This window comes from Rhineura floridana, chromosome 10 (assembly GCF_030035675.1).
Source record: "Rhineura floridana isolate rRhiFlo1 chromosome 10, rRhiFlo1.hap2, whole genome shotgun sequence".
Classification (NCBI taxonomy): domain Eukaryota; kingdom Metazoa; phylum Chordata; class Lepidosauria; order Squamata; family Rhineuridae; genus Rhineura; species Rhineura floridana.
In genome coordinates this window covers 85,357,563-85,377,754 of record NC_084489.1, presented here as the reverse complement: position 1 = coordinate 85,377,754, position 20,192 = coordinate 85,357,563, and the positions used below count along the sequence as shown (strand labels likewise).

General features: G+C 46.3%; 2 protein-coding genes and 1 long non-coding RNA gene across 9 annotated transcripts in view; 2 read left to right on the top strand and 1 right to left on the bottom strand.

Annotated features, from left to right (window-relative positions):
* The window catches only part of LOC133365667 (uncharacterized), an 11,137-nt gene extending 9,716 nt beyond the window's left edge, over positions 1-1,421 (top strand). The window contains exon 3 of the long non-coding RNA XR_009758281.1: positions 1,314-1,421. This is a non-coding gene — a long non-coding RNA (uncharacterized LOC133365667). The remainder of the gene's footprint in view (positions 1-1,313) is intronic.
* MRPL55 (mitochondrial ribosomal protein L55) overlaps positions 1-5,374 on the bottom strand; it is a 10,393-nt gene extending 5,019 nt beyond the window's left edge. The window contains exons 1-2 of one of the 4 annotated variants that reach the window (XM_061587982.1): positions 5,230-5,374; positions 1,442-1,602 (exon numbers count right to left, since the gene is read on the bottom strand). In XM_061587982.1, coding sequence (XP_061443966.1) covers positions 1,442-1,467 — 26 coding nt within the window. In that variant the 5' untranslated portion in view covers positions 1,468-1,602; positions 5,230-5,374. Of the gene's footprint in view, positions 1-1,441; positions 1,603-3,899; positions 4,205-4,654; positions 4,989-5,229 lie in introns of those variants that run through there. The other 3 variants (XM_061587981.1, XM_061587980.1, XM_061587983.1) reach the window with 3 other exon arrangements.
* On the top strand, positions 4,564-20,192 carry GUK1 (guanylate kinase 1). 4 transcript variants are annotated; one of them, XM_061587977.1, is made up of 9 exons: positions 4,570-4,950; positions 8,977-9,017; positions 11,592-11,705; positions 13,665-13,706; positions 14,686-14,782; positions 16,027-16,165; positions 16,914-16,998; positions 18,589-18,674; positions 19,995-20,192. In XM_061587977.1, the coding sequence occupies exons 3-9, from the start codon at positions 11,594-11,596 to the stop codon at positions 20,028-20,030; spliced, it is 597 nt and encodes a 198-aa protein (XP_061443961.1). In that variant the 5' UTR covers positions 4,570-4,950; positions 8,977-9,017; positions 11,592-11,593; the 3' UTR covers positions 20,031-20,192. The 4 variants fall into 4 exon arrangements, with proteins under 4 accessions (XP_061443963.1, XP_061443961.1, XP_061443960.1 ...); XM_061587978.1 differs by lacking the exon at positions 4,570-4,950 and adding an exon at positions 5,032-5,693; XM_061587976.1 differs by lacking the exon at positions 8,977-9,017.

Sequence of the window (20,192 nt, the reverse complement as noted above, 5' to 3'; positions counted from 1 at the left end):
CAGTGTAGACAACACTAAGGTAGATGGACCACCAGCTCTGAGTAAGGCAGCTTTGCTGCATTCTTAACACAAATGGGGACGGGAAGCGCTCAATGGAGGAAGTTTTGGAAGGCAGAGTTGCAAGTGACATGAAGGTATTAGTGGGCAGTTCCTTTCGAAGAACAACCAGACTTCTTTCGGCTTTAACTGGCACCTGCTCTTTGTTGGCGAGGGCCTGGAGGATCCTGCTGGACTGAGCCGATTCAGTCTTGGCATGGCTTTCCGCTGCCAACCTGTGCAGGATATTGAGCAGAGATGGGGACTGGGACTTCCTGAAGGCAATGTGGAGCCCCCAGCCTTCCTCCATGAGGGAAGCCAAGACAATTCCTAACTGGATAGCTCAGTGGGGAGAAGCCTTTGTTTCCAGCTCAGCCTGGCGAGCAAGACTGACAATGGCAGCACACGGTGCAACTCTGAGGGCTCTTGAGAGAGTATCTCAAGGGGCCCCCATTCATTATTATTATTATTATTAAATTTATTAGTCGCCCATCTGGCTGGTTATCCAGGCACTCTGGGCGACGTACAAAATAAAAGGTACAAATACATTAAAAATCTGAAGCAATAATAGTAAAACCAACCCCCCAAAAAACTAGAGGCAGACCCGCGGATCTCCGTACCCAAGGAAGACGGAGTGCCATCACTCTCTGCTTTCAAATTTCTCCCCATAACGTTCTGCAAAGCTTTTCCAAGTTGGGTTGTGCATCACACGTGTGCCCCCCTCCCCATGCAGGCAGGCACAGGATTCAGCATTAAGTAAGTCTACTAGTCCACAAGAACCTTTGCTAGCCTGGCTCTGTGCATACTTATGAAATTTGTAGCACAGGATCATAGGGAGCTGCCATTTACCAAGTCGGCCATTGACCCATCTAGCTCAGTATTGTTAACTGACTGGCAGCAGCTTTCCAAGGTTTCAGATAGAAGACTTTTTCGGCCCTATCTGGAGATGCCAGGGACTGAACCTAGGACTTTTGCATGGAAAACAGGCACAATACGGTCCTTCCCTTTTTCTGCAGTCAACCCTTTGCCATGCCATCACTGGAATCTTCGTCCAGTGTCTTTTACCTTTGTTGTTACTGTTTCACGTACATTGCAAATGGAAGATAAGTAAATATAAAGCCCAGTGCTATGCATGCAAGTTCCACAGTGCCCAGTATGGCTTACTGAGGAGTAAGTGTGCGTAAGACTAGAGCCTTACCGTGGGGGGAATCAACTGAAAATGAGTGTGATGCATTTATTTATTTGTTATTTGATTTATATCCCGCCCTTCCTCCCAGCAGGAGCCCATTTCCATGGAATATGTACGAGAATGGAGGAACCACAATGTAAAGGGCCGTATCCCTGCTAGATCCAGGACAACAACAAGACACATTGATCCTATTAAATAAACATCTGGAAGTTATACCTGAAACTCCTGATTACAGTTGTCATTCTGATCTCAGACAGAGCCACGGAAAGCTAGCAAACAAAATACAGGCATAGGATGCCACCCCTAGGATTAGCAAAGGCTGCAGTGATCTTTAGGGAACATGACCTGAGGAGCACAGCTGCTCTTTACGGCATCAGCTGAAAGAAAACAGATTTTTTAAAAAATTTATTTGACAAGTTTTATATATTACTTAATAGACAAAAAAAATCTAAGTAGCAAGACGATATAAAATACTCATTAAACGTACTGACAAGAATCAAACACAGCGACATAGAATGTATCAACGTATAAATAAAACTAGCAGTTTTAAAACAAATACGCGTAATAAGATTTCGTGTCAACATTGCATGTTACAGTTGCATGTGGGCAGGAAAAAAACTTCAGGCACCTAAAATAATACCACAACGGTGCCTGCCTAATTAATCGGCAGGGAGTTTCAGAGAGTCAAGTGCTGCCACACTGGAGAATCGATTCCTTGAAAATGCAGAACAGACATTATGAGGCAGTCGCATGAGCACATGTGGGGTATGTTTCATCGGACAGAGCCCAGATACCCCCAAGCAAACACTTCATAGGAACACAACTTATACCAAGCCATACCACTGGTCTATCCAGCTTATTATTGTTTACACTGACTGGCCAGCGGCTCGCCAGGGTTTTGGACGGGTCTTTTCCAGCCCTACCAGAGAAGACAGGGAGCAAACCTGGGGCTTTCTGAATGCAAAGGAGATGCTCTACCCACTTCCCCACGTTCTTTCCTTCAGAAAAGCATACTCAGCCAGAACACAGACATGCACGGGGTGAGAGCCCCGCCTGCAGGAGGGACTCAGTGGACCTTACTTCCACGTGAACATGGCTAGGATCAGGCTATCAGCTTTGTGGAATGACTAGCACTTGCTTCCAAGTAAACATGTTAAGAACTGGGGTATTCATTAAGTTTACATGTTGCATATGCAAGATGCCTCTAAGCAAAATGTAACAATAAATGAAGTTTTGAAATACATAATTTACATGACATAAAGCCAACCAGTAAAAAAAACCCACTGTAGATGATCTCCAGATCCAGGCAGGCTCATGAGCAAAGAGGCGCTAAAACCAGCTCCCTGAATGTATTAGTTTATGGCTGTAGATAAGGAGAGGCCTTGCACTAAGATTTCCATAGTCAGGGGCTGTACAAGTACCCCATGTTCAGAGGTATATTGCCTTGGGATACAGAGATTCTATTTATTTATTTTTTAAAAGCAAGGATATAAAAAATAGAGACTCTCTAATTGACATCAGCAAGCCTCTGAATACCAGATGCATGAGGGCAAACCATGGTGGATGGCAGAGCCGGCACCAGGTGTGACTGGGCTCTTGGGCACCAGCCTACCCTGGGGCCCCTGCTCCCAGCCCCTCCCCCAGACCATGCAGGACTGCTCCATCTACCTCTTCTCTCTTTCTGTGAATGCCCTGATTGCTGGGTGCGTGCAGGTTGCTCCCATCAACCAAGATGGCAACAGAGGTTTCCTCTAAGGTGCTGATACCCCTGCCGCCGTCTTTGTTGATGGCACACATTGCATGCTACGCTGTATGCATGCACATGCCTGCCATCAATCAAGATGGTGGTAGGGGCGTCAACCCCTTAGAGAAGCCTCTGCTGCTATCTTGGTTGATGGCAGCTGTGTGCACAGCACGCAGGGCACTCACAGAAAAGGAGGAGAGGTAGGTGGAACGGGCGGGTGCCATGGGCACACACAGTCTGTAAGGGGGAGTTGGGAGCTCTGTCTCTGTGATCTGCAGCAGGGTATCCCCGGGCAAAGATTGTGGAAAGGGAGTGGTACCCCCACACCCTAAGGAGGGCCCTTTCAGGGCTCCCTCTAGGCTGCAGGGGCCCTCAGCCTGGGCCCAACCTGGCCGCCCTTTGGTGCTGGCCCTGGTTGTTGGCCATCCATCACAACTAGGGTTGCCAGGTTCATGTCCTGACACTGATCCTGTATCTTTGGGAGAAGAGAGAATCAGCCAAGTGCAGGTGTTCTTGCAACACTCTAATGGGAAAAACCACAAGGTGCAATTCTCCCTTCCCCCTTCACAACTTTTAAAGATACAGAAGACCTCTTAGTTGCCAGGCCCAGCCTCCAAGAGGTCTTCGTATCTTTAAAAGTTGTGCAGGGGGCAGGGAGAATTGCACCTTGTGGTTTTTCTCATTACTATGTTGCAAGAACACCTGCACTTGGCTGACTTTCTCTTCTTCTAAAGATACAGGATCAGTCTCAGGCCCTGAACCTGGCAACCCTAATCACAACCATGTTTTTTTTGGGGGGGGGGGGGGAGAGATTTTTCAAAATAATGTGGCTGACCACCGCTGGAGGAAGCATACTGAGCTGGAAGCACACTGGCCAGATCCAGACAGGCAGTTCTTAAGCTCTTAGGCTGCAATCCAATGCATACCTACCTGAGACCCAATGGAGCTTACTTCTGAGTAGACCTGTACAGTGCTGGATTGAAGCCTTAGCCATCCAGATCTTTTTCTCTTCTTGCAGCCTTGATGCAAACCCCTTGAAGCATTTCCAGCGGTGACTGGTGACTACATATCAGTGGGGCACCTTGGGCAGCTCCTTGGAAATTCAGACTAAAACCTGGAGCAGATTCCACTGCCCCGCTGACATGGCGCCACCTGCCGCCACTGACTGCATTTCCCCTTTCAAGTCTGGTTCCTCCTGCATCTAGGAATGGAAGTATTTGCAGACAAGACAAGGCAGGCTCCTTGCAAGTGTGCGCAGGGATTAGAACCCAACCCAGGCCCAGATATAAGGAGGAGGAAGGAAAATGCAGAAACAGGGCACGATAGGAGAAGCAGGTCAAGCAAGACTATATCATTTCCCCCCCCCTTCCACTCCACATATGGTTTGGCCCTTAGACCTGCTGATCTCCCCTGCCTCCGTCATGGTTCGGCCCTACCTCAAGTACTTCCCATTTCCCCCACAAAGGTTTAGCTCTTATAACTATTGCTCTTTCCCCCCCCCTTCCACATGCAAATAGCTCGATCCACATCATGGTGTTCAGACTTGCCTTCATGCGCTCCCAGAAACTACAGCGTCCCTCTTCCTCCCCGAATGGTTTGACCTACTGATGACCTCCCCCCGTTACACCCTCAATGGTTTGCTCCTTATTCCCCGCCTTCGCCTGGTCGCAGCAGAGTTCGCTCACGTGACTCGGCGCTCTAGACTCACACGGTATCCTTTCCCCTCATCCCTTTTGCCCGCACTTTGCCCCATCCACAACTCTTTAACGTCATCATGCAGCGACATGAGGCTCTCGAGGCAGGGCGGGGTGGTAGCGGAGCCGCAGCGATGACGTAGACAAGCTCCCGGTGTGAGGGGCGGGGTTTGCTGGCGGCGGCGGCGGCAGGGCCCTGCGCTGGCCCGCCCCGCAGTTCTTGAGTCGTCGTTCCAGGAAGCGGCACCCCATGTACTGGCGGCGGTTTTTGTGCGGCGCGCTTTTAGGTGAGTGGGGCGTCCTTTCCGGATTCCCCCCCACGCCAATCTTTGCCCTAGCGGTGTTTCACTGAAAGCCTCCCCTCCTGCTTCCGTGGCCCTTCACCTTGGTTCCCCTCACGTTTATTTGTTTTTTGCCTCGCGGGCGTCGCCCCTCAGACGGCCCTTTTGCTCTCTGTAAATCTTCGCTGCCAGCCTTCCCCTCCTCCGAATCGCCCGCTGAACCTGGGCTCGCCATCAAACGCTCCCATCCCGCGGTGTCTCCCCTAAACCCTTCCCCTCACATACACTTTGCTTCCTCCTTGTGGTCATCTCTGGAGAGCTCCCCGTCTGCTCCTGCCGTCGTCCGCCCGCGCGCTTCTCCCGTCGCCCCTGCCTTGGGAACTGCTCGGTGCCCTCGCTGCTTTCCTCCCTCTGCAAGAGCCTTGCTCCCAGACCCCTGCTCCTTTCCATCCTCACTTTAACGCTTTTCCCTCTGACATCCCCTCCCCCGGTGTATGTGTTGTTTAAATGTGCCCCAAAAGATTCCAGGAAAGGAGTGCTGCACCATAACATGCACGGTCCAGCCCTTAAACAGAAGTCCCGTTATGTAGAACACAGCCAAGAAATGAAAATAAAACTGCTAGAGGGTGTGAAATAAACAGCAGCTAATCGACAAAATTAGCATGCGGTCTGAGCAGCTGTCAGTAATAAACTGGATCCTGGAAGGAAATAACATTGCAAAGGTTACAGCACTGAAAGCCACTTAAAAGGTACTAACGCACATCATCATAGTACATAGTACTTTTGAAGGTATTTTTCCCATGCTCCTGCAGTTATTTTCAGGGAATCGCACAGAACTTTAGAACACTTAAGGCTACTGCCAAATGTAACTCTGTTGGCAGTTAATAGTCACATGTCTGGTGATTTGAGTAGGATGGCTTTTATTTCCATATAACTTCATTAAGAACTGCATGAAAACAATTGAAGCAGGACATATCTAATTACCGCTGCCCTTCACTGGGGAATATGCATGTCATGCTGTCCTGGTAGTTGGCTCCGTATCTTACAAGCATGTGCTGTGTTTTTAAGCTGGAATGAATTTCTTGGGAGCTAGTTCAAGTAAAACAGCCGAGTTACAAACAGGGTATTGCGTATAACTAAAGAGTTACAGCTGATGATTTGGCTGTTTGTTTCAAAGTCAATATAGAATTCATCTCCTAGCTTCTTTGCTTCTTTCATTCTCAGTCTCCCTGTTTGCCAAAGACACAACCGATTATTTATACTAAATCATGTGCAAATCATATCTTCACATCGCTCCCCCAAAGTACATGGTTTGTTTTGTTCCTAGGGATTAATGTGGGAGCTTTTTCTCATTTGACTTTTGGAGTTCTTGGCTATTTCGCCTTCTAAGACCTCACCAGTCAGCCAGACTTCCATTTTTTCACTTACATCAGCCATGCAGCATTCCATGACTGCCTATTGCCTCCCTCTCCCTGCTAGAAATTTGAGTGTTTGTGAGTATTCTGTTATATCACTGTGGCCACACACTTTCTCCCCAGGCCACACCTTTCACTGGTGTCACTTGCCACCTCCCTTGAGCTCGTTTCCCTGGTGGAAATGCCTCCTTGAACTCTCATCATGCCACCTCTTGGTTGCTTGGACGGAGGACAGAGAGGGGTGTGTGAGTGTATGTAGAAAGTAGCAGACTGTGCAGAGATAAGATTTACACAGTGGAAACTGGTGTCTCTGATGTCAATGGGGCAGTGAATCCGCTCTGAGGTTTTGTCTGAACTTCCAAGGAGCTGTCCAAGGTGCTGAAAACCACCAGTCTCCACTGGATTTACATTTGTTGCTCTGCACACTCTTTCCCAGGCCCTGTCCACCACTGGTATGTGGCCCCTGGAAGGTTTCCCACAAGGAGTGTGGCCCTCAGGTTGAAAAAGATCCCCCTCTGCTGGGTAGAGTAATCATGCAAGGGGAGCCTGTAGTGACAAGTATACTCACCCAACCCCGTAATGTTTGTTGTCCTCCACAAGGAGGTTGTTTGTAGGAAATGGGAAACCTTCTGTACTCGTGGAAGTTCCCTGAAAATCTGAGAACCCTGTAAATCCACACAAGGAGCCCACACAAGTACAGGAGACTTCCCACTTTCTGCAGTCATCTTCCATTTCATGACAAGGAAGGGGTCCAGAGCTAGTGCATCCCATCCCTATGACCCCCCACACACACTTTGCATGATTATAGGTATATGGTGTTAGAATGCCTGAATAAGTCTAGTATTAGACCTGAATGGAGGTTACAGTCCTTAGGAAGCTGCCTTACACTGAGCATGAGCATTGGTCCATGTAACTCAGTATTGTCGACACTGATTGGCAGTGGCTCTTCAGGCAAGGGTCTCTTGCAGCCTTATCTGGACATGCTGGGTGACTGAACCTGGGACCTTCTGCATGTAAAACAAATGCTCTACCACTAAGCTATAGTCCCTTCCCCACAAAAATCTGCTCCTGGTTAACACGTCCCACCCCGCTGCCTTAATTTCAGCAGCGTATTTTAGGGGAGAGGATCATTTTGTTGCTGCGATTGTTAAACGGTTAGAAGTCGGAATAACCCTTGCTGAAATCACTCAGATCTACCAATGGATGCAGAGGTGGCTGGACCAATGGTCTGATCTGTCACGAGGCAGCTTCATGTGTTCAACAACCACATCTTTTCCATTCAAATTCATTCCAGTGACAAATAAATATAAATAATAATTCACAGGCACATAACAACAACTACAAAATAATTCAGCCAACTTGTTCACGGGCCTGATGCTGATGCATCATGTTCCTGTTTTAAGCCCAAAGAGGTGCAAAGTCCTTTAAAAGGCCAGGGGTGGTCTGTTGCAAATTGTGTTTCAAAGTAACCATCTATTTCTTTTTCTTTAACCTTTCAACCAGGAAGCGTGCCCTTTTTTTTACTGCCCTTTGATCCCACATTATGAAAGTCTGGGGAAAGTGCACATCACAAAAGGACAGTGCTGTAAATAAAACTCACAATTAAAATTGCCTAATCAGGTAACCTTTCTTGAGGCTACAATAAGAGCTGTCCACTAATCTTCTTTTCCCCAGATGCAAAGCTGCTCTGCCTTTTCTTCCGCTGAGCCTCCCTGCTGCCCAGAACATGCTTTGGTGATCTTTTCCTATGTTTATCTTTTGCCTTCTTTGCTGTCCTTACATAGCTTGGTGGTAGAGCGTCTGCTTTGCATGTAGAACATCCCAGGTTCAATCTCCAGATTCTCCAGGTGGGGCTGGGAGAGACCTCTGCCTGAAACCCTGGAGTGTCCCTGCCAGTCAGTGCAGTACTGAGCTAGATGAATCAATGGTATGAGTCTGTATAAGGCAGCTTCCTAAGGTCATATGCATTGTAATTTACTCTCCAGCTCAGAGAATAGTTAGAAGCTCTACAGTCTCCACATTACTCCTGTTGTCTCCCCCACCGCCACCATTTCTGTTTCTTTCTGCCACTTGCTAGAATATTTGTGCAAACTTAGATTTTGAAAGCAGTTTGAATACATTTATTCCATCTAACCTGTTGGAGCAGACATTTGGCAACAGAATGCTCACAGTCCAGATTCTATGAGCAAGGGTGGTTGTCATTTAGGCTGGGGAGAAACCTTTACACGCATCCTGTGGAAGGAGGAGTTGTGTGGGGCATGTTGAGGATTGGAAAGCTGAGTGGGAAGAAGGTTCAAAGGAACAGAACCTCTGCAGTGGGCTCCTGGCAACAAGCTCCTCCTAACCCGGAGCTAAAGAAGGGAGTAAGGATTACGCCTGAGGTTAGTCATGGCCTTTCCCTTCTTTTGCAGCTTCAAGGTCAAGAGGAAGCCAAGGATTTCCTGTGCTGTGGCATGTTTAAATGAATACAGCATTTATTGCAGAGTTATGTGTGCTTTTTAAGTGAAAGCTTTGTCCTCTTAATCCATTGCTGTGGAAAAGTGGGGTAGAAATATTTCAAATAAAGAGATAAATATTCTAGGGTCGCTATGCATACATTTAAATTCCTTCTTTCCAGAGGCAGCATTTGCTTTGAAGCAGAGGGTCCGCTATAAGAGGGTAAGTTCAGGCTATGGCTGAATCTTCTAAGCTATAAAAAGCAGGAGGGAGCCTGGACAGAACAGCAGAGGCGATTAGGGATTTGGGGGGAGGCTTCTCATTGGCTGTCTCAAAGTGAAGGACTGGTAATTACAAGGCTTTAGGTGCTCACAAATAGCCAGGTGTTCTGTCTGTGCTGCCTCCCTCCCTCCCCCCCCTCCTTGGTGTGGTCAGGATAATCTATCTGGTCACGCAAAGAAAAGAAGCAGGCTTGTATCAGTGAATTTTAGAAGGACCGTAGAAAGGCAAAAGGTAAGGTGTAAAAAAAATCTGGGAGTGCTGATGTGGTAAGGATGTCCACAGCTGGTACCCAAGAAACAACGGCAACTCTTACGGATGTGGATTTCATTCATTGTTCCCTTTTTTGGTTCATCAGTAAAGGACGAAACGTCAACTTAAAAAGAAAGATTTCAAAAATCCAGAACGAGGGAATGGGGGTGGGGAGCTTCTTTGCTGCCCCTTTCGCAAAGGTTTTGGTTCTCGGGCAAGCGGAAGGATGTGGAGCATATTTATTCAGAGGAGAAGCAAACTCATTTGGTGTTTGTTTTTAATTTGGAAAAGAGATTGCTCAGGAGGGATACGACTGAGGTTTAGAGAAACATGCACGGTATGGACAAATAGGGCAGAGAGACGCTCCGGCTGGCTGGGGCGGATGGAAGTTGTAGTCCAAAATATCTGGAAGGCACCAGGGTGGGACAAACTGGTTTAAACAGATATTTAATGTATTGAAGTCTTTGTTCTGTTTGCTGAGTGAAGAGGGGGTGCCTTTCAGTTCGGCAGCAAATGGATTAACAGGGGACTAGCATCTGTTCCTGTGTGACAATGGGGAGAGACTAGGCGTGCGAAGGGCATGCTCTGAACGGAGTCCCATTCCTATTTTGTGCAGTCTGTATTCTGAGCCACCCCCCTCCCCAGTCTGAACTGTATGCTTAGGAAATCCACATTCTGCAACTGGAGTAAATTGTGCATGTTAAATTTATTTATGCCATGGTGTTCTGCTCTAAAGTTTCAAGTTTTTTTTTTAAATATCTAGAGGGATAGCTGTGTTGGTTTGTTGTGGCACCTTAAAAGCTAGCACATTTTATTGTGGCATAACCTGGGACTGAGTCCACAAAAGCTACGCCATCATAAATTAGACTTTACTGTTACACAAGACTCATTGTAACAATAGCTGTACAATGAGAGGAGCAGTAATGCGCTGCCCATCTACAATATGTGGATAATAATACTAACCTACCTAGCAGGGCTGCTGTTAAGATTATTAAGCTGGGCTCTTTCTGGAGGAAGGGCAAGATATAAATTTAATAAATAAATATATGGTTCAGAGGCCCAATTTATCCATAGCGTTGAATGGCCTTTGCTGAATCTTTTATCTCAGCCTTAGCTGCCCAACTGTAAAATGGTACTAATGATCTCTTTTGGATTTGGAGGGGGAGGACGGCAACAATAAATTACTGGAAATGCATAAAAATAACCAGTTTGTTCAGAGGCAGGCAGGGAGCAACATTGTGCTTTTGGCTTTCTGACTTGGAAAATCCCCTCCCAGACAAACATTCTTCTTGGATGAATCGTTCAGGCAAACATGCTTTGACTTTAAGCCCCATCAGCTAAGGTATGGCTCTTGGGACGTTTGCGTTTCCTTGAAACTACACAGGACAGAAATAAATGTGTGTAGTCTTTTAAAATCCACAAGGTAAGCAAAAAGGCCACAGAGCATGGGCAGGACAACAGCAAATTAAGAGCATGCATGCTGTCTGTACGCACATTTGGCCCCTGAATGCCAGGTGTTGGGGATCACATAGGGAATTGGTTGGCTACTGTATGAACACAATCCTGAACCAGATAGGCCTTTGGTCTGACCCAACAGGGTGGTTCTTATGTTCTCGTGCTTAAATGGTTTCTTGACTGAGAGTTGCCTTGCATAATGAGCAGTGTGTGTCTGTGAATGAATAACAGTCTAATCTCTTGTCCAAGTCCTACACTCTGTTGTGTTTCCAGGCACTACCTCCTCTGGTCAGAGCCTTCCCTGAATCTACGGTGCCAGGAAGGCCCTTTCTTTGCTCCTGCCCTGAATGTGAAGTGTGGTGGTTGCTAGGCATGGGAATAGGTCTGAGGGCAGGGCAGGGATAGGAGTAGGGGCAGCTGAGGTCCCAAAGGCACTGACAGCTCTTCAAAGCTGGAGATAACTGGGAGAGTCCCCAGTGCAGTTCCTAGGGAGATGGCAGGCGGGGGCTCTTTCCGTTACCATTCTATCACTGTCCTCTCCCTCTCAGTACTTGCACCAGGTTGGAGGAAGACTGATCTATCGGGCTGCAAGATGCTGATTTAGACAGCCTGTGTTTTTTTTAGATGGCCTGCACGTCAGAAAAACATAGCCATGGAAAGATGTGGGGTGCTGCAATAAATTCTTCATTTATTATTATGCATGAGATAATCCAGCCTTTCTACAGAAGCATTTGAGGCAGCTACATAAGGGTTCTCAAAAGCATTAGAAAGCCTGCGTTCCTAATCCCGAAACACCTTGCCTTCCCCCAGTGATGACAGGACCAAGGCCAGTTGTCCTGAGCGGGCCGTCGGGTGCAGGGAAGAGCACTCTGTTAAAGAAGCTCTTGAAGGATTATGAGAACGTCTTTGGCTTCAGTGTCTCCCGTGAGTGAGTTTGTTTCTGCGGGGCTGGTGGGAATGTGGTGTGTCTGCATCCAGTGTGTTGCAGGGGGCAGCAGGTCCTCAAGCCCCACCCGCAAATTAAGCCAACACTTTTGATGATTGTTAAGGTAATTTGTATACTGCTTTATGCTTCAAAGAAGTCTCCAAGTGGTATCAAACGGTGTAAGAATATCACAAATATAAATGGGGAAAAATAGAAATTCCTCATTTTAAGGTAGCAGAGAATTATTATTATTGTTGTTGTTATTATTAAAGAACTTATATATCTCTTTTGCCACAAGTGACCTCAAAGCGGTTTACATATAAATAAATAAGTCACATCATTACAAATTACAAATCAAACCATAATTAAATATCAACAAACATCAATAATAAAATGTAAAACCATGTGTCAATAATATCAATAATAAAACTACAAAATCAATGCTCAAATCAATATTCAAAATCAATCAGAGAAGATCCTCTTAGATATCAATATAAACTAAAGCAACTAATATAAAAGGGCCATAATAACAGACCAAGATACAGAAATGCAGCAGAGACCACCAGCCCCATCCATCAAATATGCAAGCATGTCTTTATAGGTAGCAGCAGAAGTCTTGCTTCTGGGGATATTGCCCCAACTTAAGCTCATACCAAAAAGTGAGATAAAATGACACACTCCCCACCCCTGGAGCTCCCTGCTTTCACTAGGGAGCACCCACAATTATTCCTCCCCTTCCCTAACACCCATAAAGACAAATGCTATAACAGGAATGGTGCCCTTGATGGAACCAAAAAGGGTGATCACTGCAGCACTGATTATAATCAGTGCCTCCCTCAGCTCCTACGGGGAGGAAAGGCGGGATACAAATCAAATAATAAATAATATAATGTGCAATCCCTTTTAAGCCTCCTCAGTGGGCCAAGCCTATGTAGACAGAGTTCAGCAAAACCTGAGACATTAAACTGATAGATTTTTGTCCCATCCAAATCTTTTCCATCGTGCCTTTTCTGTTTACATTATTGATTGCCATTAATTCAGTTCAGCTCAGGATACATCCCCCCCCTCATCAAAGCCCATTTATCATCACATCTAACCAGAGATTGGAAAAGTTATTTTTCTGAACTACAACTCCCATCAGCCCAATCCAGTGGCCATGCTGGCTGGGGCTGATGGGAGTTGTAGTTCAGAAAAGTAATTTTTCCAAGCTCTGCATCTAACCTACGAGGTAGGTTAGGTTGAGGGAGTGTGATTGGCCCAAAGTCACTAATGAGCTTCCTGACTCGAATGAAGAGCTGAACTTGGAGCTCCCAGTCTTAGTCTAATCCCAAGCATCATCATCATTAATAATCTTTTTTTAAAAAAGCAACAACAACTGCTCTTTGGCCAAAAAGGATTCTAGAGTGTGATCAGTAGTAAGTCCCCACCCTCAGGCTTATAATCTAAAAGACATGACACAAAAGGAAAAGGCATTGGGATGGAAAAGAGCCCACTTAGGCACTAGTTCTTCGATACAAAATTCTTACAGCAACCAGCTGTACTGGGAAAACAATTCAAGGAGAGGAGGAGCCAGAAGGTGCTGGTCGTTCAGCTGAGCAGATGGAGTGGCCCTGCTGCTACTCACTCCCTCTGCTACACCCTAACCATCTAATGGTTGTGGCCTGGTGGCAACTTTAACTGCTAATCAGTCTCCAGAAGAATCCATTTTATTTCAAAGCATGTTGAACTATGGGCCCATAGTTCAGTGATAGACTACATGCTTTGCTAGCAGAATGTCTCAGGTTCAGGCTATTTTTATTTTAAAAAAGAAGCCAAAGCCTTAAATTAAGTTGAGAAGGGCTTTTCCAATCACTATGGGGCTGGGGGAGGGACAAAGAGCACTCCCTTGCTTTTAGGCTTTCCATCCTCTTCCCAGAGCACGTAAAGTGTGTTAATGGCATGTTTTTAACATATTTCAGATACCACACGGCAACCAAGATCTGGAGAAGTGAATGGCAAAGGTCAGTGTCGACGTCCCAGCCATCCACCACTGCAGGAGACAGGAGATTAGGTCAAGTGTTTGTTTCTCTAACAAAATGACCTGAGTTAGGGATGGGGCTGGATGGGTTAGGCCAGTGCTGGGGAACATGTGGCCCTCCAGATGCTGTTGAACTGCAGCTCCCATCAGCCCCAGCCAGCATGGCCTGTGGTCAGGGGATAATGGGAGTTGTAGACCAGCAACATGTAGAGGACTAAATGTTCCCCACTCCTGGGTTAGGCAGCAGAAAATGGCCTGTTCTGAGGCGGAGGGCTGTTGATGAAGGGTATAGCTCAGTGGCAGAGCCTGTGCTGCTCATGCAAAAAGTCCCAGATTTGATCCCTCGTGTCTCCAGGTAGAACTAGGAAAGACTCCTGTCTGAAATCCTGGAGAGTCTCTGTTGGTCTCTATTTATTTTGAGAATGTTACACCTTACTACCGGGCTTACAAACAGATTAATTTGAATAATGAAAAATAAAAGCATCGGCATGGAGCATAAGATAAAACAGCAGGAAACAACACAATGAAAGTGGAAAGAACAGCAAGCTTACAAAGTAGATAAAGGAGACCTTGCATACGAAAATAATGTGGGCTTTGCTGTAATAAGGCGGCATGTAACACGTTTACAAAGAACATGTCTAGGGAGAGAGTGGCCACCACAGAAAAGACCCTTTCTCTGACAGGCAGCAATAGCTGCCTGATCTCAGGAGCCTCTGAAGCTGATCTCCACCAACAGGCAGGTTCGTCTGAGGGAAGATATGTTGTAAGGCATATTGTGAGAAATTCAGCATGGTTAGGGATGGTAAAGTTGGCAAGGCTGAACCAAGTGAGTGCGTGCACGGTGGAGTGGTTCCAATAGTGTACTTTTGGCACACTTTGGGGTGTGTCTCTGAGTACATGTGTGTGTGCTCTTGCAAACAGGTATGTAAAACATCATCCCCCCCACCCCACTCTCTCTGTAGATTACCACTTTGTGACCAGGGAAGAGATGCAGAAGGAAATTGACGCTGGAGGATTCATTGAACATGCACAATTTTCCGGGAACATGTATGGAACAAGGTATGTAATCCGGGTTGGGCAGGAGAAATCTGCTAGTGACACTAAAGGTCAGATTTCACTCTTTCCTTTTTCCTTTTGTTTTTGTTTTTGCTAATCTATGCAACCACAAGGGCTAGAAACTTTGAAGTTGTGAAATGCACAAAAAAGGATCCAAGTGTCCTCCCGAATATAAATTGTCCTTGGCTGTTGCCCGTGCTTGGCTTTCCAGGTGGAGGTTGTTTGTCCAAAGTGAACCTTGTAAACCCTGTTTGATGGACAATATAGATATTAATAGGCTTCCCAAACTGCTGGCAACAGCAGCTTTGGAGTCACTCTTCCCAAGTATGCCAAATGCGGTGTCATGACTGGCCCCAAGTGGACAGAGACAGAAAGCAAGGACTTGATTCATGACCTATATAGCTGGTCCTCTCTTCACTAAAAAAAAAATGCTGCTCTTTGAAGCCCCACCCAAACCTCATCTACTTTCTAAGAGCTTTTACCAGCCTTTTGCATCTTCATGCCATCCGGATGTTTTGGACTACAACTCAACATGATCCTCAGTCAGAGCAGCTGAAGTCCAAAACATCTAGAGGGCACCAGGTTGGGGAAGGGTGGCATATACTGAAGGCAAAAAGACACAGATTTTATTCATGGAGCTAAAGCTTTAGAATTAATGGGAGTGTAGCAGAAAAGGGAGTAATCAGTGAACAGGATGCTCCCGACCCACATGTGCATTCTTGCGCATATGTGAGTCCCAAGGATGCCTCTACATATAACTAATCACTATGAGCCTTTTTGACACAGAGAGATGTCATCTCTCTAGGAAATGGTACGTGTGGCGTTTCTGTCTTGAGCAGCAACATTTAAGTCCCTGTAACATTTATATTTTGATTTTTATGTCTGTTCCCCCGGGACGCTGCTGTCTGAAGGATAGGATGCAAATCTAAATTAGTAGATAAATGCTGCTTGTCACTGTGGCGTCATGCAGATGTGGGAAGGTGAAAAAACAACGCAGGCAGGACTTTTTGAGAAGCACCTTTTGCCTTTTTAAAAAGCCACCCGCACTTTTGCTAACCGTTTCCCCCTTGCTGGAGGTGTTCTACTGACCACTGCAGCCACATGCATTGGAAACTCTCGCAGATTGTTACAACATGCCATCACGTTCAAGGCGTTAGTCCTCAAGGCCCCCTTTCTGTTGTGAAATCCTCCTTAGAAAACAGCATCTCCGCCCTTTGAGCATTAACCACCCTCTCCCACCCTCTCAGCAAAGCTGCTGTCCAGGCTGTGCAAGCGCAGAACCAGATCTGCATTCTGGATATCGACATGCAGGGCGTGAAGAACATCAAGAAAACAGACCTTAATCCAATCTACATCTCTGTCCACCCCCCTTCCATAGAAGTCTTGGTGAGTGCGGTCTGGGGGTGGGCTGCAGTACTGTGTCATGGATGTCTGAAAGGAGGCTGCTTTCTCTTGTGTGATTAAAGGGATTATCTTGGATTAAGTGGTCAAGCAGCCCCCTTAGCTGTGGTTCTCCCCCTCCTCCCTTGAGCCCTTGTTGTGAGGCATATTGTGAGAGAGTCAGCAAGGCCCTGAATCCCGGTTCTACTTTCTAAAATGAATCCTGTGAGAAAGATGAATTGTGGTGAAGACCACTGCCTTGGATGACTCTCATAGGATGCTAAACAAATTCATGGCAGGTAGATCCATTGGTGGTCCTTAACGTAGGGTAGCTAAATGAAATCTGCATGCTTGGAGGCTTCTGAAGGCCATTGGACACCGGAGACCAGCAACAGGAGAGTCCGGCACCTTCATGCCCTGCTTGTAAGTGTCTTGGCAGCATCAGCCAGGCCACTGTTGAAAGCAGAATGCAGGGCTCAACTGCCTTGAAATGTACCAGATGCAGTTAAATCAACATTTTATTTATTTGATTGATTGATTGATTGATTGATATCCCGCCCTTCCTCCCAGAAGAAGCCCAGGAACATGTCTGTGGTTCTCTGTTTCTCTGATGCCTCAGAACTAGAGGGGTTTGTGCTTACACAGAGCACTGAGAGCCAGAAAAGCTGGGACCCCTGGGCAAAGTCGAGGATTTCCGCAGCAATGTTGAGGGTGTACATTCCATGTTTTGCTTTTCTTTCCCTCTGGGGTTTAGGAAAAAAGGTTACGGGACAGGGAGACGGAAACGGAGGAGAGTTTACGGAAGCGGCTGAATGCAGCTTGCATCGACATGGAACTCAGTGAGTACACAGGAGTTGCAGTGCGTGCGCGCGCCCGCATGCCCTGTTGCCCTTCTGTCCTGTGTGTTGGTTTCCCATTGGCATCTGGGGCTGGCCACCGTGCTGGAGTAAAGGGGCCTTCACTCTGATCCAGCAGGACTGTTGCAGGATTGAGAGAGGTGCTGGGGGCAGGGGGGGAGCATAAAGAGTAAAGGAGTTTAGAGCTTTTTTTATTTATTTATGAAAGTATTTATAAGAATAAGACATTTACAATAATATGTTTTTAACCCTTTTTTAAAAAATATGTTTTTAAAGCTTTCTTAAAAATGTTTTTAACGTTGTTTTGTTTTAATGTATTTTAAGGTCTTTTTATGATGTTTTAGAGTGTTTTTAGCGTTTCTGTTTGCCACCCTGGGCTCCTGCTGGGAGGAAGGGTGGGATATAAATTTTGCTGGTCTTGGACCGAAATAAATTTATTTATTTAAATCAGTAAATATTAAATAAATAGATTTTCCAGTAAAGGCGTCATAAGTTTAGAGCTTATTTTTTATTTATTTATGAACATATTTATATACCGCTCTCTCACAAAACAACAGCGGTGTACAGCAACACAAAAACATCTAAAAGCAGTACAAAACAATAATGAAAATGACCGGCTGCTCAAGAGCCGTTTCAAACATAAGAGTATAAGAAGACCCAGATGGATCAGGCCAGTGGACCATCTAGTCTCGCATCCACTTTTCACAATGGCCAGCTAGATGCCCCAATGGGAAAAGGCCCCCAAGCAGGACCTGAGTGCAAGAACACTCTCCCCTCCTGCAGTTTCCAGCAACTGGTATTCAGAAGCATACTGCCATTGGCCGTGGAGGCAGAGCATAGCTGTCATGGCCCAGTAGCCATTGATAACCTTATCCTCCATGTATTTGTCTCATCCACTTTGAAAGCCCTCTAAGTTGGTGGCCATCACTGCCTCTTGTGAGAGCATATCCCATAGTTTAAACTATGCACTGTGGAAAGGAGTCCTTTCTTTTGTCTGTCCTGAATCTTCCAATGTTCAGCTTCATTGGATGTCAACTGCATAGGCCTGTTGGAGTTGACATATATATAATGGATAGGGGTGTGTCCCATCTTCTCTTGCCTTTTTACCCCAGATCTTTCTCTCAGCCCCTGCCCACGTGTACATTTTTCCTGGTTCTGCAGGAGATGATTGGAAGGGGTTAACATCTTTCCAGTCCACCAGGAGCCGTTAGGAATTGTTGTGCTAGGTGACAGCAGCCCTTCCAAAAGGCCTAATTTATAGAATCATAGAATAGTAGAGTTGGAAGGGGCCTACAAGGCCATCGAGTCCAACTCCCTGCTTGTGAAAGCAATCCCTGGCGGCTGGCTGCAAGAAGCCTCTTCTTGAGGAGGGTCCTCTGATGCATGGAGAGGCAGAATCCAAAGTGCCTGGTGTGGGGATGAGGGGCACTTCTGAGATATTGAACTTACTCAGTCACTTCTGTGATTATATCTTGGAGGGAGTGAAGATGTGAGACAGAGACCCTTAAAGGTCCATGTGTGTCCATGATCTTCTGATTTAATGGTGTGTGTCCATGTATTTTAATTTACCAGGTAAGGAGCCTGGCCTTTTCGACTTGATCATCATTAACAATGGTTTGGAAGACGCATATACTGAACTGAAGAATATTCTTGCAGAGGTGAGTTACTTTACTTTCTTGGGACATTATTGTCAGTTTAACTTCTTGAGATGCTTCTGGGGTCATGGCATGTACTGAGCCTCCCCCCTTTTTCCTGAAGCCAAAGCAAAGATGGAACTGCTTGGATTGGCAACAGTGATCAGGATTGCATGGACAAAGGGAAAGAGGCATGTAAACTAGCAGGGCATTGTATGAAGCAAATGCAGAAGGCCAATTTCTCCAGTCCTCTTGGATGGTCAGTCAATACCAGAAGTAGAAGGGTGGCCATACAGTCTATACATTTACTCCTTTTTCTTTGTAAGGCTAAAAATTGTTATCCATGAGCCACGCAAGGCCATTGGCTGAGCTTCTGTGATGTCACGGAATAGTCACCAGTGTTCTTACTGTTGATAGGCAGAATGTCTGGCAGGATGCTGAAAGTCTTGACTGCTTTGAGATAGTTGGGCTGAGTTTAGGTGTGTGAAAAAACTCACACAGGATGTGCTGTGGGTTGGTGGGAGGTGAGCATTGAGGACTATGATGTTGGGGGCAAGAATACAGGAAGGGGAGGTGGACAAAAAGCTCTTCATGGGAAGAAGTGAGGAAGGTCAAAATAGCCAGCCAAATCCTGGCGAGTTTCTGGGATGGCAGTGGTCATGATCTGGCCCCTCCACATGCCGCGAAATCCTCCAAATACAAGAGGGGTCAAAGAGAACAGCCCACACTGCTTTCTAGAGACCAGCGGCCCATGTCAAAAATTAGGGTTCCAGCACAATTTACGTGGAAGACGACTCTATTAAGGAGCATGAGGACCCAGAATGCTTGATGAGTATTCTTGTGAACTCAGCGGTGATGGGATTAGATGGGACTCCCCTTGCCAAGTTGGGGAACAGTCTCTTTTCTTGTTTGTCGTTCGTGCATCTGATGAAGTGGGCTGTAGTCCACGAAAGCTTATGCCACAATAAACTGGCTAAGGTGCCACAAGAGCCTTTTCTTGTTTTTTTCCTGCGAGAGACTAACGTGGCAACACCTTTGGAAATTTGTTTCCTTGTTGTTCATGTCGTTTTTTGCTTGTGCTTGCTTTAAAGCCCTGGGCGAGGTTCTCCCTGCCCCCCCCCCAATTCTGCCCCTCCACCAGCCAAACCAACATCCTTCCTCCTTCAGGGCCTCTGCAGCGTCACTTGCTTTTGGCTTGGAGCATGTGGCGGTTCTAATTTTGCAGTCCAATACTTTATGCTTCTCCCTATTGACGTCCCTTGACCAAAGTGATAAACAGGTATCAGCTTCTCAGCAAACTGCTGTATGACAAAACTGTTCCTTCTTATCTTCTCTTCCTTCTAGGAAATCCAGAAGGCTCAGGGGTCCAGGGAATCATGAATCTCCAGGGTGTAGACGCTTGAACTTTGCAGACCATTCCTGACATCTTTCCACTGCTTCTGTGTTAGAGAGAGAAAAACGGACACACACACATTCCCTTTTAGCGTGATAACGGAATTCTTCTAGGGCACTTTCTATTAAAGAAGAAAATATCAAACCTAA

What these genes read in the sequence shown, in the direction of transcription:
- GUK1 (XM_061587976.1), top strand. Translation starts at nt 4,914, where the DNA reads ATGTACTGGCGGCGGTTTTTGTGCGGCGCGCTTTTAG. An exon ending in CTTTGGCTTCAGTGTCTCCC is followed by an intron (nt 11,706 to 13,664) that starts GTGAGTGAGTTT and finishes AACATATTTCAG; the next exon opens with ATACCACACGGCAACCAAGA. An exon ending in TGAAGAATATTCTTGCAGAG is followed by an intron (nt 18,675 to 19,994) that starts GTGAGTTACTTT and finishes TCTTCCTTCTAG; the next exon opens with GAAATCCAGAAGGCTCAGGG.